Below are 19,653 nucleotides of genomic sequence, written 5' to 3'. Positions count from 1 at the left end.
ACCCTGGCACCTGGGATGCAAACTACCATCCGCGTTTCTTTCCTGCATCCACATAATCTCCTGTCTGACTCCCTAACTATAGAGTCCCCTATCACTGCTGCCTTCCTCTTCCTTTCCCTACTCTTCTAAGCCACAGGGCCGGACTCTGTGCCCCCCCCCACCCAACAGCTTGCTATCCCCCCCAACAGTACTCAAACAGGAGTACTTATTGTCAAGGGGTACAGCCACAGGGTACTCTCTTGTACCTGACTCTTAGTGACATAGTGTCCCAAACAAACAAAGTGAATTACGACTATTTTCTCCATTAGTTTTTGTTATTTAAGAGATGTCCCAAATAAACGGCTCCCTGATTAAACGACAGCCCAATAAACCAGAATCTACTATATCTTCCTGGAACAGGTTACTGGGGTAGTAGTGGAGAAGGGAGTTTGTTTGACTCTAACAGGATTTTAGATGGACACGTGAATACAAAGGGAATGGAGGAATATGAATGATACATAGGAGGAGGATATTTAACATAAATGAGCATCAAGGTTGGCATAACATCAAGGCCAGATGTCCTGTCCAGTTCTGTACTGTTCCACGTTCAATTTAAAGTAGGTGGTGATTATTTGAAGCACATATTTATCACCCATCATTGGTCTCGCCTGAACTCTGTAAACTCGGGAACAGCTGCAACATAATATTAATATCAGAAGCAATAAAGTGTTTGTACTTTCACAAGAGGTCATGTAACAAAAGATGACTGCTTCAAGCTGGGGTTGAAGTGACGATATTCTCCCTTACAGGTGCAGACAAACCTGTCCTCATCCAGTCCCCAAGCATACAGCATGTCACTGAGGGTCACACAGCATGGTTTTGCTGTACCATTAGCAATATCAGACTAGAAGACACCGACCTCCACTGGTATCAGAAACTACCTGGGCAGAACATGACGACCATGGAGTTGGTTTCTACACTTAGGGCAAGAGGCAGCCTAGAGAAGGAATACCATTTGACTGAGAGGTTCCGGTCCTACAGAGACACATCCAACAGCAGCTTCACCCTGACAGTCACAGACGTGGTGCACAGTGATTCTGCCGTCTATTACTGCAGAGTGTGGGGAGCCATCCATGGGAACGGCACCCAGCTCATCGTAACCAGTGAGTACAAGTTCTATTTATTCAGTAGTGTGTTCCTGCATTGGGAGTTATTCCCCACCACTCACGTCCCGTGGCTGGGCACATTGTACTGAAGAACACACAGTGTAATACTGAAGCCCCATCACTGGGACACGATCCAGAGCACTGTGGCCCCTAACTCATGGGCAGGGAGCAGCAACATGGTGACTGACCGTCTGCTCTGTGTGTCCAGTTGGATATTTGAAAATAAATTTCAATGTGGAGTGTGTTATCACAGGAGAGAAAAGGAGAAACTGTTCAGTGTTCAGAGTCATAGATCAGGGTCTCTTAAGTCTGAACCATCTCTCCAAAGAACTCCTAAACTGTGGAATTCAAGACCTTAACCTTGAAGGGATGCAAAACAGTTAATATTATTAAACGTGGGCTTAAAAAGCTGTTTATTAAGCAATCAACATCTTTTCAAAGTTAAAAGGAAATTCATTATCAAAGTTCATATCTATCACCATATTCAACCCTGCGATTTATTTTCTTGCGGGCATACTCAACAAATCCACAACAGAATAATCACCATTGTGGAGTCAATGAAAGACTGCATCAACTTGGTCTTGGAGGCAAGATGGTGTTGGAGAACCACGGCGACGTTCTCCGGGCTACGTGCATCTTGTTGTCTTTAATTTTTATTTTTTCATTTTATTTTCATGTTTGCCCTTTCACTCTTTTTAAAGTGCTTTGAACTACACTGTCTGTATGAAGAATGCTCAATGAATAAGTTATTACTATCATTACAGTTCAGCACTGTACAAAGGTGCCTGACTAAAAGCCTGGGCTGGTGATGGATTCAGATGAAGCACATCAATTTAAGACAAGGTTGGATAGATTTCTGCATAGTGGGAATTAAGGGTTCTGAGGAAATAGCAGATAGGTGGAGATGAGTCCATGGCCATATCAGCCATGATCTTATTGAATGGATGAGCGTGCTCGGTGGGCCAGATGGCCGACTCCTGCTCCTATTTCTTCTGTTTTTATATTAACTCTCCCTCCTCATTCAAACTGATTGATAATTCTACGACGCACTGAAGAGAAATCTGAAAGTTGTTTGTGATCACTTCCATGGGGTTCTGGATAACTTTGTCCCATTGAGTCAGGGATAGGATGGGAGGGTGAAGGAGCCATGGTTGACAAGAGGAACATCTGGTCAAAAGAAAGAAGAAACTATACTTAAATTTTAGGCAGTAAAAATCAGATAGGTGCTTGAGAGTTATAATGTCACGAGAAACGACCTTCATTTGGGACTTGACAGAGCTGGAAGGATTCTTGGGGATTAGGAAAAAGGAAACCCTCGAGACATTCTACACATACCTGCGGAACAGGAGAATGGCTAAACTGAAGGTAGGACCGGTCAGGGATAAAGGGAGAAATATTATCAACAGATGCAACGTTCTTCAGAACTCTCTCCAAACTATAACAGACCCCATGACTGTGGTGCTACCAAACCATCAGAACCAGCTGGATATCACTGACTTCAGTAAAGAACTTGGAACTAACATTTATTTAAATATTAGAAATTGTTAAATGCTGGGGAAACATACTGCCTTGTATTGAGCTCCATAAATATACATTAATGTCTACATATCCAACACACAGATCCCGCGGATGATCCCATTCTTGTGCAGGATCCACCAATCAGCAAGGTGCCGGAGGGTGTAACTGTCCAGCTCCACTGTGCCTTGTATAATGCCAGTGTGAATGTCACCGATGTCCACTGGTACCACCAGCGGCCTGGGAACAAGATCGAGTGGGCGTTGAGTCACTTTGTGAATGACTCTGTGAGCAGGTCTGGGTATATCTCTGACCGTTTTCAGTCTTACAGGAATGTCGTGAGTAACAGTTACATTCTGACCATCAGCCACTCATCTATTAGTGACACTGCAGTGTACAACTGCAGGGTGTGGAGTTACATCTACGGAGGAGGAACACAGCTCAATGTAACTGGTAAGTCAACATCAGTTCACACTGACAATAACAGCATCTCAGTATTCAACCTTCACACGATGACTGTCAGACACAGGGGGTTCTGTAATGTCCCCAGTAGAACAGAGAGTCGGATGGTTTTCCCTGGAGTGTAAACTGGTAACAGTTGGGAAATGGAAAAGTGGGAAAGGACAAGTAGTCTGGAATAATATAGAAAATCTTGGCAAATCATTTTGTGGATGAACAGGTTTTACTCTATACCTCAGTACGTGTGACAATAATAAACCAATTTACTAAGAGCTCGCCCTGTGGGTGTGAGTTATCAGAACTGGATGATGTTACCAACCGGAAAAACAGTCAGAACAAGTGGACGGGAGAAGAGGATAAAATGATGTGTGTAAAAGAAATAGACTGGCCATTAAATTCAAAGTAAGTAAGAGAATACAATTAATGTCAGAAGGAACATTATCAGAGTCATCGAGTCACAGTAAAGTACAGTAGTCCCTTCAGCCCATCTAGTCTGTACTGAACCATTTGTTTGTCATATACATTAATGAGCTGGATGGTAGGGTGGTAAACTGTGAAAGGAAATCTTGCCTGACAAGTTTGTTAAAGTTCTTCAAGGAAGTAAAAAGCAGAGTGGACAAAGGAGAGGCAGTGGATATCATTTACTTGGACGTTGAGAAGGCATTTAACAAGCTGCCACACATGAGGCTGCTTAACAAAATAAAATCCTATGATGTTACAGGAAAGGTACTGTCATGGATAGAGGATTGGCTGACAGGCAGGAAGCAGTGAGTGGGAATAAAGGGGGCCTTTTCTAGTTGGCTGCCTGCGTCTAGTGGCGTTTCTCAGGGGTTAGTATTGGGACTGCAATTTCTCACATTGTTTGTCAATGATTTGGAAAATGAAACTGATGGCTTTGTGGCAAAGTTTGCAAATGATTCAAAGATAGGTGGAGGGGTAGGTAGTGCTGAGGAAGCAATGCGATTGCAGCAAGAGACCTGGACAGTTCGGAAGAATGGGCAAAAAAGTGGAGGACGAAATATAGTGTTGGGAAATGTATGATAGTGCATTTTGGTAAAAGGAACAATAGTGCAGACTACTATCTAAATGAAGAGAACATTCATCAGAGGTCAAATGGGACTTAAGAATTCTTGTGCAAGACTCCCGGAAGGTGAGTTTGTGGTAAAGAAGGCAAATATAATGTTAGCATTTATTTCAAGGGGAATAGAATATAAAGGCAAGGAGATAATGCTGAGCTTTTATAAGACACTAGGCAGCGTGCACTTGGAGTATTGTCAACAGTTTTGGGCCCCTGAAAGTATGTGTTGTCATTGGAGAGAGTCCAGAGAAGGTTCTAAAGTATGATTCTGGCAATGGGGGGGGGGGGGGGGGTTAACATATGAGGAGCACTTGGCAGCTTTAGGCCTGTACTCACTGGAATTCAGAAGAATACGTGGGGTTCTCAATGAAACCTACTAAATGTTGAAAGGACTAGATAATGTGGATGTGGAGAGGATGTTTCCTATGGTGGGGTTATCCAGAGTTTCTCCTCTAAAGCCTCAGGACTGAGGGATGACCTTTCAGAACAGAGGTGAGGAGGGAATTTTTTCACCATTGAGTGGTGAACCTGTGGAATACTCCGCAGTGGAACGGGTCTGTGGGAATATTTAAAGCGGAAGTTTATTGTTTCCTGATCGGTCAGGGCATCAAAGGATATGGCGAGAAGGTAACTGTAAATGGGATCCGGGAGCCACTATGATGGAATGTCGGAGCAGAATCCATTGTCTGAATCACATATTTCTGCTTCTATATCTTATTGTCTTATGGTCTTCTACCAAAGTGAATGAACATACTCCTCCTGACACTGTACTCAATTTGTCATTTCTTTCCCCATTCTCCTAATCTGCCTAACTCCTTCTGTAACCTCTATACTTCCTTAGAACTACCTGCCCTTCCACCTATCTTCGTATTTTCGTCTTTTCTGTGAATGTTGCAACAAAGCCCTCAATTCCATCATCCAAATTATTAACATGTAAGGTAAAGAAAAATCCTTCCTGACACTGACCTGTGGACACGAATGGTCACTGACAGCCAACCAGAAAAGGATCCCTTTATTCTCACTCTTTGCCTCCTGCTAATCAGTCACTGCTCTATCCATGCTAGAATCTTTGCTATAATACCATGGGCTCATAGCTTGTTAAGCAGCCTTATGTGTGGCGCCTTGTCAAAGACCTTCTGAAAATCAATCTATACAACAAAATTGATTCTCCTTTGTCAATCCTACTGATTTTTCTTCAAATGATTCCAACAGATTTGTCAGGCCTCTCTCCCTTCTTGAACAGTGGAGTGACAGTCTTCCATTTTCCAGTCTTCAGGAACCATTCCAGAATCTACTGTTTCTAGAACGATCATTAATAATGCCATTCAGCTGCCTCTTTCAGAACCCTTGTGTATACTAAGATTTTATTGTTGGCTACCAGTGAGTAGTTGTGTTCTGCAGGGGTCGGTGTTGGGACAGCTTCTTTTTATGCTGTATGTCAATGATTTAGATGAGAGAATAGGTGGTTTTGTTGCCAATGATGTGGCCTGGAAGACTAGCGCACTTTCAGGGTGCCGGATTTTCGTAGCTCAGGAAGCATGTGGAATCGAAGTGGGCGCCGCCGCCTGATGTGTCATGGGCGTACACGGAAGATCGAAAGCAGCAAGCTGGCTGCTGGCTGTGTGCCCAGAGCCCCAAGTTCTTCGGCAGAGAGCTTGGAAAAAGCAATGAAACAGATTTCTAACACCATAAATCAGTGAGTTGTTTTGTTATCTCCCCTCTCACTGTAAAGCGGGGACACCACTTTTTCCTTACTAAGGAGAGAGAGAGAGAGCCTGTGGTATGTCGAATTACTGGGTGAACGAGTAGTCTTTGGGGTACTGCAAGTCTGTGTCTTTCTTGATGCTCTGCTGTGCACACTTGAGTGCTCGGTGGAGGATGCAGATGCATTTTTGCTAGTGGGGGAAAGGGGTGACGTTGCTTTGCTGCTGCTTATGCATCAGAGACGGGAGCAGGGGGGCTTTGGGGTTCTAACATTTAACTGTCATTCATTTTTTGGGGCACCCATCTGTTTTTGTGGATGTCTGTGAAGAAAAATAATTTCAAGATGCATATTGTATACATTTTTCTGACATGAAATGTACTTTTTAAATCTATTGAAGTTTGCAGATGATGCAAAGATTGGTGGAGGGCCAGGTAGTGTTGAGGAAACAGGTAGGATGCAGAAGGACTTAGACAGATTAGGACAATGGGCACGAAAGTGGCAAATGAAATACAATGTTGGAAAATGCATGGTTATGCAGGTATGGTAGAAATAAGCATGCAGACTATTTTCTAAATGGAGAGTAATCCAAAAATATGAGATTTTAAAGAACTTGGGAGTCCTTGTGCAGAAAACCCTAAAGGTTAACTTGCAGGCTGAGCTGGTGGTGAGGAAGGCAAATACAATGTTAGCATTCATTTCAAGAGGTCTAGAATACAAGTGCAGGGATGTGATGCTGAGGCTTTATAAGGTATTGGTGAGGCCGCACCTTGAACAGTTTTGGGTTCCTCATTGAAGAAACAATGTGCTGGCATTGAAGAGAGTTCAGGGGAGGTTCACAAGGATGGTTTCAGGAATGAAACTGTTATCATACGAGAAATGTTTGATAGCTCTGGGACTGTGTTCGCTGGAATTTCTCATTGAAAACTTCCAGATGTTGAAAGGCCTAGACAGAGTAGATGTGGAAAGTATGTTTCCCATTGTGGGAGAGTCTAAGACAAGAGGGCACAGCCTCAGGATAAAAGGGCTTCCATTTAAAACAGAGATGCAGAGAATTTCTTTTGCCAGAGGGTGGTGAATTTGTGGAATTTGTTACCACAGGCAGCTGTGGAGGCCAGGTCGTTAGGTGTATTTAACGCAGAGCTTAATAGTTTCCTGATTGGATATGGCATCAAAGGCTATGGGGAGAAGGTGAGGGATTGGGGCTGAGGAGGGGAGAAAAGAATCAGCCATGATTGAATGGCAGAGCAGACTTGATGGGCCAAATGTCTTAATTCTGCTCCTATGGCTTATGGTCTAACTTTAATGCTTTTAAATACAACAAGAGCTATTTCTGTGCAGTACAATAAATAACTATAAGCAAAATCTTCCATTTGCATCATACAGTGCAGCTAAAACAATTCTACATATTTAGTATTTCAATCTGTTTACTCTCTTAGATGTAGTTACGCAGAAACATTTTTAAGGTAATTGATATTTTCCCTTTAAAGTTGCCAATCCTCCAGTCCCTATCCAGTCCCCAAGCCAGGAGAGCATCACCGAGGGGCAATCGGCACGGTTATGGTGCACCATGAAGAACGCCGCAGTGGGAAACACTGATGTCCACTGGTATCGGAGGCTACCCGGGCAGGACATGGAGTGGGTCTTAACACACGAGGCAGGAGGGAGCGTACGAAGGAGACCAGGTTTCACTGAGAGGTTCCAGCCCTCCAGGAACTCCTCCAGTAGCAGTTTCATCCTCATCGTCACAAAGGTCAAGGTCAATGACTCTGCCGACTATTACTGCAGAGTGTGGGGAGACAGCAGTGGAAATGGAACCCGGCTCATTGTCATTAGTAAGTTCAGTTTACACAATGTGAACTGATTTCTAGTACTGGAGATAATGAGCATGTATGGGCCAGGACAACAAGTTTGTAAATTAATTTCTTTAAGCTATGATGTGCTTATTTCTAAATGTCTTAAAGATATGAAATAATTTAGTTTTCATGAACACATCTGACAATTTTATGGAATATACTTTAATACCTTATTGTCGCCAAACAATTGATACTAGAATGTACAATCATCATAGCGAGATTTGATTCTGCGCTTCCCGCTCCCTGGATTACAAATCGATAGTAAATATTAAAATTTAAATTATAAATCATAAATAGAAAATAGAAAATGGGAAGTAAGGTAGTGCAAAAAAACCAACAGGCAGGTCCGGATATTTGGAGGATATGGCCCAGATCCGGATCAGGATCCGTTCAGCAGTCTCCTGAGCCTTCTCCCGAAGGGAAGAGGGATGAAAGGTGTGCTGGCTGGGTGGGTCGTGCCCTTGATTATCCTGGCAGCACTGCTCCGACAGCGTGTGGTGTAAAGTGAGTCCACGGACGGAAGATTGGTTTGTGTGATGTACTGCGCCGTGTTCACGATCTTCTGCAGCTTCTTCCGGTCTTGGACAGGACAACTTCCATACCAGGTTGTGATGCACCCTAGAAGAATGCTTTCTACAGTGCATCTATAAAAATTAGTGAGGGTTTTAGGGGACAGGCCAAATTTCTTTAGTATTATTTTTCAATCTGAGATCCTGACTGGATATTATAGCCCAATGATATGGACATGGAATTTTCCAATTTCTGATAACCCAACCCCACCCCTTTCCTGTCTGCTTTTCATACTCATACCGTCTCTCACTCCACCCAGACCCGTTACCCAGTTCCATTCCTGTCACCCACCTGCCTGTGTCACACAAACTTAAACTTCTGGGTGTCTACTACGCCTGACAATACCAGTGTCCCAGGATCAACTCCCGATGCTGCCTGAAGGAATTTGTACATACTCCCTGCGACCACATGGGTTTCCTCCAAGTGTTCCGGTTTCCCCCACAGTCCAAAGACACATGGGTTGTTAGGTTAATTGGTGATTATAAATTGTCCTGTGATTAGGCTCGGATTAAATCAGGGGATCACTGGGTCAAAGGCCGAAGGGCCTATTCCACACAGTAACTCAATAAATAAATAAAATCAAATAAAAGTTCCACCTACACGTAATTCCTCCATTGTTCCCTTCCTTATCAGATTCCGGGTGGCGGGGTGGTGATATGGAGGCATAAGGTACTCCTTCCCTCTGCTAGCCTGGACAAAGTGGACTTGCTCACCGTACCCACTTCCTGCCCATTACACCACTGGCATTTGGGGCAGAATGAAGGTCCTCCATCTCTGATGGTCAATGTGTAGCACCTGCTTAGTGACCACTGACTCCAGGTAGACAGTCTCTGAAGGGCATTGATAATAGCTGACGTCACAGCCCAGAAGAAGACAATGGCAAACCATGTCTGTAGGAAACTTTTCCAAGAACAACGATGGTCATAGACCATGCTCAACCACATCATACAGACATGGCACATAATAATGACAATGATCAGATTCCGGTGTGTGCAGCCTCAGTCTATAGTCACCTCCTGTCACAAAGGGGTGCTGGGAATGGACCCAAATGCGAGACACAGACACTGAAGTACAAGGAACAGGATTTGACTTGAGTAGGGACTTGACAGGATACAGGCAAGGAGCAGGGACAAGAATGCAGACTTGGGCTATGGAAAGTGGGACCAGGACTAGAAACCAGGGACTAGGAGACAAGGCTTCGACTCAAGCCCGAGACTGGACAAGGACCAAGACCCTGGGCCTTGCCTCGGGCTCGGACCCCAGAACCAGGCAAGGACATGACATGGCTTCAGGACAGAACGTGGCTGGGGCCTGGAGGCTTGAGGCTGGTGTCTTGGGTCTTGAGCTTGGCTGCAGGCTGGGGCCTTGTGTCATGAGCTTGGAGGCTGGGGACTTCAGGCTTGTGTTCTTGGAGCTTGGCTTGGGATCCTCGAGGCTTGGGTTCTTGGAGCTTGGCTGTGGGACCTTCATCTTGAAATGCGAAGGTTGATAACTAAGAGGCTGGAGCTAAGAGACCGACTGGGAACTGAACATCAACATAGAGCCCGGGACTTGTCCTTCGAAAAGCCGGGACTCATCGTTAGCACGACATCAACATGAGACAGGACAGTACATAGACATAGAGCCGGGACTTAAACTTAGACAAGCCGGGACTCAACTTCTCCACACCAAGGTGGGACAGGTCCACCTGTTGGGTAACGGCAGAACAGCCAGACTTACCCAACAGAAGCAAAGACAAGACAAGACATGACCCCCCGCAGGGCAACGGCAAAATGGCCTGACTTACCCCACGGAGGCAAGGACAAGAAGAGACAAAGACCAAAGAACAACAGACAGTTCCATCTCTGCTTCAGAGTTGCTCCGAGTCACAGTTACAGCCAGCAACCTCCGCCGGCTACGGAAACAGCTGGATCCCTACCCAGCTCGAAGTGGCTGATGGCCACTCAGCTGGCCCGGGAAACAGCCGTATCCATACCGCAAGGACTACTCCAACAAGTGGCAACAGGGCTCCATGAAGCAGTGGTTCTCCAAACAGGCCTAGAGATCACAAATGGTTTCACTAGCCTTCCATCAGCAGGTTTCTCCAAGGAGGACTGATGAGACAAACCAGCAGCCCACACTCAACCCCAAGGCTACTTATATTCCAAGCCCAAAGATGGGAATCAGGTGCCTCTGATTAACTCAACTAAACAAGGGACAGCTGGAAGACCCGGAGTCCTGAGTCCACGGACCGGACCGTGAACCAGAATGCGGACTTCACGGACCATGACACCTCCACCAATCTCTCTCCCCACCTGAACTTTCTGACTCTCCTTGTCTCTCTCTATTCATCTCTACCTCTCCTCCTCTTCCACCTGGTTCCACCTGCCCAACATTTCAGTTAGATACGTGGGTTATGAACAAAGAAAAATATGTCTCTAGTCATTTAGCACTTCTGTGTTTATTAGATGTGTCAAAAATCAAACACAAAAATCAGTAAAAGGAAAACTGCCAATTCTTACAAAAAGATATCTACCAGAAAACATAAGAATAGTTCTGTTCTTGTACTTGGCCAGTGTGAACTGCCGAGAGCAATCAGTACTGTTTGTGAGGCACTAGGACAGACCATCTTTATAACCAACAAGTTCAACTTTTGTCTATCCGTGAATTAGTACATGACACACCCCTCAATATAGTTACAATTATATTACAAAATAAACAGAAGTAAATACTTTAAATAGAGTAAACAGACAACAGATACACATTTACACATCCCCATTAGGAAAGAATTGGAGTACTGTTTCATGAAAGGTATCACAAGGATATTGAAGTTCAAACACTCAGTGTAACAACAGCAGAATGATAGGGCAACGTTTGTGTGTGTGTGTGTGTGTGTGTGTGTTTATCGAACACTCTCCGTCACATTTTCCCACCTATCACCTACCAGCCACTGTCTCACATTCACCCCCACCCCTCTCTTCTACAGACCAGTATCTTCCCTCGGCATTTACAGAGCTGTGCAGGATCATGATCCTTATCATGGGGTTGATAGGTTCTTCATTATTCAAGATGTTAAAGGTTATGGGGAGAAGGTAGCAGCATGGGGTGAGAGGGATAATAAATCAGCCATGGTGGAATGGCAGAGTAGACTCAATGGGCTGGCCATGTCCTCCACTCCCAGAGGGGAAAAAGCCAGACTAGAAGGTAAAGTAAAGCAAAAAGCTGAGCCAATACCACAGATGAATGACAGAGACAGACTGCGAAATCAGGTTACGCTAAGCTGTGGAATTCAATAGCGAGTCTTGAATGCTGCAATGTGCCCAATGGAAAGATGAGGTGTTGTTACTAAAGATTGCTCTGATCTACATTATAACAGTGCAGGGGGCTACAGACCGAGCTCCCAGTCACGGCTTCTGGTTTTTATTTCAATACTCACACATTCTTCTCTATGTTGTCACTCTCGAACTGATTCCACTCAATAACTGATCACATAACGGTCACTGACACCCCCTCTCCCTCATCCTCACGGCAGCTCCACCAGTCCTCATTGCTTCCTTCCCAGTCGTGACAAATGGTCTCAAATGTGTCTCTGCTCACAGACCTGCCGAGAATGGCCAACATTTTCTGTTTTCATTCTGCTGTGAACTCTTTCTTCAACCCATTACCGTAATCGAAACAGAAACCATTCTGAGCAACGCACACAAAATGCTGGAGGATCTCAGCAGGCCAGGCAGCATCTACGGAAATGAATAAACAGTCGACGATTCAGCCTGAGACCCTTCATCAGGACCATAGTCATTTCCACAGATACAGTCTGACCTGCTGAGATCGTCCAGCACGTCGTGTGTGTTACTCTGAATCTCCAGCATCTGCAGCATCTCCTGTGTTTCTGAGAAACCATTCTGAGCTCTGTAATGGGTGAAGATTACAGACGAACAAAGGACAGAGAATCGAGAATGTACTCAAGCCGCCTGGTAAAGTGCAGCATCCCCACTGACTGCAAGGAAGCCACTGACAGATGACTGGTCAAAGTGGAGACAGAGAGACAGTTAGAACCTTCAGTCCATGCAGAGGAAATGTACAAACGTCTGTGTAAACAGAGGAAGAAACACACAACCTGAACTGACCATTTTCCCCTCCCCATCAGTGGCAGAGTGTCAGCAGTCACCTCACAACCCACAATGTTACAGTGAGTAGAGCAGCTGCCTCACGGTTCCAGTGTCCTGGCTTGAACCATAACCTTCAATGCAGTCAGTGTAATGTTTGCATGCTCTCCCTGTGGTTACAATGGTTTCCTGTCACTGTCCAAAAACATGCTGGTTGATAGATTACTGGTTAGTGAGTTGTCAAATCTCGGGCGACTTGATGGGAACATGGAGATGATAAATGGGATTAATCTAGGTTTAGAGTGAAGGGGTGGATAATGGATGTTGCGACCCACTGGGTCTGTTTCCATGACGTCCTGTGTATTCCCATTCCTCCCCACTTCCTTATTCTGGCCTCTTCCGCCTTCCTTTCCAGTTCTGATGAAGGGTCTCAGTCCGAAACGTCAACTGTTTATTTTCCTCTCATGGATGCTGCCAACCTGCTGAGTTTCTCCAGTAGTTTGAGTGCTGTGCTCTGGATTTCCAGCGTCTGCAGAATCTGTTGTTTCTTTGTTTCCATAGATGCTGCTTGACATGTTGGACTCCTCCAGTCATAGAGAAGTAAAGCACACAAACAGGCTCTTCGGCCCATCTAGAACATGCCAAAACTATTTAAACTGCTTACTCCCATTGACCCGCCCGGGGACCAGTGCCCTCCATGTCCCTGCCATCCGTGTACCTATCCAAATTTCCCTTAACCATTGAAATCGAGCTCACATGCACCACTTGTTCTGGCAGCTCATTCCACACTCTCATGACCCTCTGATTGAAGAAGTGTTCCTTCATTTACGTGGATTTTCAGTAGGCATTTAATAAGGTGCCACACATGAGGCTGTTTAACAAGATAAAATCTTATGGCTTTACAGGAAAGTTACTTGCATGGATAGAGGAATGGCAGACCAGTAGGAGGCGGCAAGTGGGAACAGAGGGGGCCTTTTCTGGTTAGCTGCAAGTAACAACTACTGTTCCTCAGGATTCAATATTGGGACCGTTGATTTTCACATTGTTTGTCAATGATTTAGATAATGGAATTGATGGCTTTGTGGCAAAGGTTGCAGATGGTACAAATTTAGGTGGAGGGTTCGGTAGTACTGACAAAGCAATTTGATTGCAGGACTTAGACAAGTTTGAGCAAAAAAGTGACAGATGGAATTCAGTGTTGGGAAATATATGACGATCAATTTTGGTAAAAGGAAAAATAGTGCAGACCATAATCTAAATGGAGAGAAGAGTAAACCATCAGAGGTGCAGAGGGACTTGGGAGTCCTTGTGCAAGACTCCCAGAAGGTTGATTCACAAGTTGAGTCTGTGGTAAAGAAAGCAAATGCAATGCCGTTATTTATTTAAGGGAAATAGAATATAAAAGCAAGGAGATAATACTGAGCCTTTAGAAGACACTTGTCAGGCCACACTTGGAGAATTGTCAACAGTTTTGGGCCCTTTATCTCAGAAAGGATATTTTGTCTTTGGAGAGAGTCCAGAGGAAGTTCACGAGGATAATTCTGGGAATGAAGGGGTTAACATATGAGTAGCAGTTTGGCAGCTTTGGGCCTGTGCTCACTGGAAATTAGAAGAGTGCATGGGGATCTCACTGAAACCTACCGAATGTAGAAAGGACTAGATACGGTGGATGTGGAGAGGATGCTTCCTATGCTGGGGGTATCCAGAACTAGAGGAGACAGAGACCTTTTAGAACAGAGGTAAAGAGGAAATTTGTTCGATGGAGAGCAGTGAATCTTTGGAACTCTCTGCCACAGACAGCAGTGGAGGCTAAGTCTGTGGGTATATTTAAGGGGGAAGTTGATTGTTCCTGATTGGTCAGGGCTTCAAAGGAGTATGGGGTTGAGTGGGATCCAAGATCAGCCATAATGGAATGGTGGAGCAGACTTGATGGGCTGAATGGCCTAATTCTGCTCCTATGTCTTATGGTCTTATATCTGAGTTGCTAACACCTGTAGTTTGGTTTAATTAACAAACAATCTACCAAGTGTTAGTCTCATTGCCGTAGGGTGTAACACAGCTGTAGAAACAAGATGAATAACCTATCTCGGTGAATTATGGAAATAACAAAAGCTGTGGGACATAACAACCCATCTCTTGGCTGACGTCTCACACATTTTGTGGAATGCCATAAATTTCACAGGATTAATGTATAAAAAAAGACTGTGACTATTGCTCTTTGGAAGACTGGTGATCGTACTGTTTGTGAGCCACACCTTCCTTTATTCATGAAAAAAGTTATTCTTTAGCCTCTTCAAAGTCCGTATCCAATTTACTTGTGACCGACTTTAATTTCCCTAACAGTGTCTTTTTTTTTTACCCACTCTGTACTGGTCAGTGCTGGAGGCCACCAGGGAATTCATTGGTGAGGCAAACATTAACGTCACAGCCCTTGGAGTTTCACAACCTGCACCTTTGTTTAAAATGAGAGAAATAAACTAACAGTGCAGATGGAGGTCATTATAGAAACTAGCCAGTGTTATTGATGTTCAAACTTCAACTCATTCAGAACATCACTACTGTCTTTTAACCAAAAACCAAGATGGGGAGCATACCACTGCCATCCTAGCTACTCAGCATTGGCTTCCTGTATCTACTAGAAATGATTTTAAAGTTCTCTTACTTGTTTGTAAAGCTCTTAATAGTCTGGGACCGGAGTACCTCACAGAATCGTTTTTGTCTTTATAATCCTGATTGAGCTCTCTGGTCTTCTTCCATTGGCCTATAAAAGTAAACAATCTCCCTCAAAAGATAATTAGCAGATCATCTTTTTTGAACTACATTCTTAAACTGTGGAATTCAACTCCGAAAACTGTAAGGGACACGGACTCAGTTGACACTTTTAAACAGCAGATCAAAACCCATTTATTTAACAGTGCTTCTAATCTATTTTCATGATTATATATTTGTTTTTTGTCACATTTGTACTTTATCCCATTGCCTGTATGAAAAATGCTCTTTAAGTAGGTTATTATTATTAATAACCTTGATGTTTCTTTCCTTCCCTACAATAACAGCACAGTAGTCCATCCTTCACACGGCACTCTCTCCCTTACTGACTGTTAATGAGATGTCTAAGAGAGAACTACCGGCCTCCAATGTTCACATATTAAACGTGTCATTCAAAGGACAATTCACATTACCAATGTTAAACTCTACCTCAATCTGTCCTATTTTTCAGAAGCAGATAAAGGTGGGTCTTCGAAAGTCTTGGTCAGCATTCTCGTCAGTATCCTCGTACTCGTCCTCTTATTCTGCATCTTGATAACAGCAATATGCTATGTGAAAAAATGGGCATGTTTTCAACAGAGATTAAAGCCAGAAGGGTAAGTAATGTTTTATTTTGTATCTTCTTTCAATAATATTGAATCAAATATGGTTGGTAAAGGAATTGAATCTGAATGAAACAGTGGGAGAACACAGAAGCTCGACCAGGATGTTGTCTGGGATGAAACAGTTCCGTTATGAGGAGAGACTAGAGAAGCTGGGTCTGGTCTCCATTGGGCAGGGGAGCTCAAGGGGGACGATTGAGGTGTACAAAGTTATGAGGGACATATGTAAGGTATAGACTGCAGAAAACTCATACCCTATCAGGGGCAGATAAAACTTGAGAACATAGTGTTAAGGTGATTGGGAGGAGATCCAGAGGGGATATGCCACGTCCTCTTCAACCAGAGAGCAGGAATACCAGATCACACTGCCAGAGAGAGTGTCAGAAACTGGGTCACTGACAGCACTAACAATGAACACTTAGGCAGAGAGGGCGATGGACAAGGTGCCAGACGATGGGGTTACTATGGAAGAGTCAATATTGGTCGGCATGCAGTCAAACATGTAAAATTATTGTAAGTTCAAAATAAAAAGTGTGAAACAATGAATAACAAAACTGTCAACAGACCATTCAGAAATCTGATGGCAGACTTTAGAAACCATTTCTGAAGCCCTAATCTTACAGAAAACACCAGGAAATGGTATTACAAAGAGCAGTTCATTCAAGTAAAACGCAAGGAACTCGCAGTGATTATAAAGTTTCATTAAGCAACAATTAACCAATTCAGGTGCTTGCGAAACCTGAGAGCCCAGTGCTCTCCAGTGCCCCACACAGGCCAGAGAACTCATTACAGACGGTGCTACAAGAGCCTGAAGACACACACTCAACATTTCAGGAACACCTTCACCTCTGCCATCAGATCTCTGAATGGGCAGTGAACCCTTGAATTGTACCTCACTATTTTTTGCTCTGTTTTTGCCAACTTAGTTAATTCAAAATTATATAAATACTTATTGTAGTTTATAGGTTATAATCATTATGTATTGCAATGTACTGCAGCCACAAAACAACAAATTTCATGACATATGCCAGTGACATTACACCTGATGCTGATTCTCCCTGACAGGAGTAACAAGCAGGGGCATGTCTGGATAACATATGCCGGTGATATTAAACCCAATTCTGATTCTCCCTGACCGGAGTAACAAGCAGGGGGATGTCTGGGTGATGAGGGTCCTGAATGGTGGATGCCGCCTTCTTGAGTCACTGCCTCTGTAATAGTCCTCGATGATGGGGACAGTTCTGATCCCCAGCTGGCTGAGTCTACAACCCTCTTGCAATGTGTGTGTTGGAGCCTCTCTATCAGGCTGTTGTACAGCGAGTCACAATGCTCTCCACCGTCCCTCTGTAGAAACTTGCAAGAGCTTTTGCTGACCCACTAAATCTCCTCAAACTCCTATTTTCATTGAACTGTTGGCATGTTCACTTCATGACTGAATAATGTGTTGCACCCTGGATAGATCTTTTATTTATTTATTTATTAATTGAGATACAGTGTGGAGTAGCCCTTCCAGCCCTTTGACCCACGCTACCATGTTATTCTCCAATTTAACACTAGCTTAGTCATGGGATAATTTACAACGATCCATTACCTTACCAACCAGTACGTCTTTGGACCGTGTGAGGAATCAGGAGCATCTGGAGGAAACGCACCCCGTCACGGGAAGAACGTGTGAACTCCATACGGTCAGAAGCGGGAATTGAATCTGGGTCGCTGGTACCGTAAAGCGTTGTGCTAACCACTCCTCAAACTTCTATTTTTGCAGCCCAGATAGATATTTTATTTATTTATTAAGATTCTATGTGGAGTTGGCCCTTCCGGCCCTTTGAGCCATGCCACCCAGCAAACCCCCAAATTTAATCCTATAATTTATGTAATGGTTTCTCTGTAATGTTAACTGCTAAGGTTAATGTAATGGCTTCTCTGTAATGTTAACTGATGAGGTAATGGTTTCTCTGTAGCAGCAATGTTTGGGTTATAATTAGAGGTAATGGGTGGCTATCCAATGGGAAAAACGTTATTCTTTCTTGTGTGGTCTGGGAGCCTGGTGGGTTACATTTACAATGACCAATTACCCTACCAACTGGTACGTCTTTGGACTGTGTGAGGAATCAGGGACATCTAGAGGAAGCCCACGCCATCACAGGGAGATCACAGCCAGCAGCAGGAATCGAACCTGGGTCACTGGTACGGTAAAGCGTTGTGCTAACCACTACAATGTGCTGCCAGCTTCTGAGATGTTGACATCAAGAAACATAAAGCTGCTCACTCTTTCCACTGCTGATCCCTTCATCACTTCCTTTGAAAGCTCTTGTGTAAAGCCCTGACCTCTATCACCCAGAAGGACATGGAGCACGTGGAATGCCAGCAGAGGGCCAACACAACCCTCACTTGGAGATACGATATCACTCCATCATTGTCGATGGCTTTGAACCCCAGATCACATCACACAAAATAAATTGTTTACTTGACAGTCTGTAGCAATTGAAGGAAACAGTGAACTCCCCCCACAGGGTCTATAAGAATGGATATTTAATACAGGCATGTCTGATTTAAGGACATTTTTATTCATTTTGTTTATTTAGAGACAAGGTGAAAATGAGTAAAATTCAGTGTGTCCCTGTGAGGATCACCACTCCCTAAAGCCGGTCAGTCAGGCTGCTCTGCTTCAGCTTGCTCCTTTTCTCCAATATCCCAATGTGTGTCTCAGTCCCATCATTATCAATGCTGCTTTACCTTTGACATCTGATGCTGAACAGAAACTGGTGGAATTTGCACTTGACTCAAATTTGGCGGTGTGGAAGGTAAGGAATGGAGGGAGGCGAATGTTGTCGCCTTGTTCAAAAAAGGTAGTAGGGATAGTCCGGGTAATTATAGACCAGTGAGCCTTACATCTGTGGTGGGAAAGCTGTTGGAAAAGATTCTTGGAGATAGGATCTCTGGGCATTTACAGAATCATGGTCTGATCAGGGACAGTCAGCATGGCTTTGTGAAGGGCAGATTGTGTCTAACAAGCCTGATAGAGAAGTTCTTTGAGGAGATGACCAGGCATATAGATGAGGGTAGTGCAGTGGATGTGATCTACATGGATTTTAGTAAGGCATTTGACAAGGTTCCACATGGTAGGCTTATTTAAAAAGTCAGAAGACATGGGATCCAGGGAGGTTTGGCCAGGTGGATTCAGAATTGGCTTGCCTACAGATGGCAGAGGGTCGTGGTGGAGGGAGTACATTCAAATTGGAGGATTGTGACCAGTGGTGTCCCACAAGGATCTGTTCTGGGACCTCTACTTTTCGTGATTTTTATTAACGACCTGGATGTGGGGGTAGAAGGGTGGGTTGGCAAGTTTGCAGATGACACAAAGGTTGGTGGTGTTGTAGATAGTGTAGAGGATTGTCAAAGATTGCAGAGGGACATTGATAGGATGCAGAAGTGGGCTGAGAAGTAGCAGACGGAGTTCAACCCTGAAAAGTGTGAGGTGGTACACTTTGGAAGGACAAACTCCAAGGCAGAGTACAAAGTAAATGGCGGGATACTTGATAGTGTGGAGGAGCAGAGGGATCAGGGGGTACATGTCCACAGATGCCTGAAAATTGCCTCTCAGGTGGATAGTGTAGTTAAGAAAGCTTATGGGGTGTTAGCTTTGATAAGTCGAAGGACAGAGTTTAAGAGTCATGGGGTAATGATGCAGCTCTGGTTAGGCCGCACTTGGAGTACTGTGTCCCGTTCTGGTCACCTCACTATAGGAAGGATGTGGAAGCATTGGAAAGGGTACAGAGGAGATTTACCAGGATGCTGCCTGGTTTAGAGAGTAGTATGATCAGAGATTAAGGGAGCTAGGACTTTACTCTTTGGAGAGAAGGAGGATGAGA

At 44.2% G+C, this 19,653-nt stretch overlaps 1 protein-coding gene across 4 annotated transcripts in view; it reads left to right on the top strand.

Moving 5' to 3' along the window:
* The window catches only part of LOC140201119 (uncharacterized), a 96,462-nt gene that overhangs the window by 53,074 nt on the left and 23,735 nt on the right, over positions 1–19,653 (top strand). For 3 of the 4 annotated variants that reach the window (XM_072264736.1, XM_072264735.1, XM_072264734.1), the window contains exons 2-5: positions 789–1,142; positions 2,766–3,113; positions 7,390–7,734; positions 15,631–15,775. In XM_072264736.1, the coding sequence (XP_072120837.1) occupies positions 932–1,142; positions 2,766–3,113; positions 7,390–7,734; positions 15,631–15,775 (1,049 nt within the window). In that variant the 5' untranslated portion in view covers positions 789–931. The remainder of the gene's footprint in view (positions 1–788; positions 1,143–2,765; positions 3,114–7,389; positions 7,735–15,630; positions 15,776–19,653) is intronic. The other variant, XM_072264737.1, reaches the window with a different exon arrangement.

Source organism: Mobula birostris, chromosome 8 (assembly GCF_030028105.1).
Source record: "Mobula birostris isolate sMobBir1 chromosome 8, sMobBir1.hap1, whole genome shotgun sequence".
NCBI classification, from domain to species: Eukaryota; Metazoa; Chordata; class Chondrichthyes; order Myliobatiformes; family Myliobatidae; genus Mobula; species Mobula birostris.
This window is presented reverse-complemented; position numbering and strand designations above follow the sequence as displayed.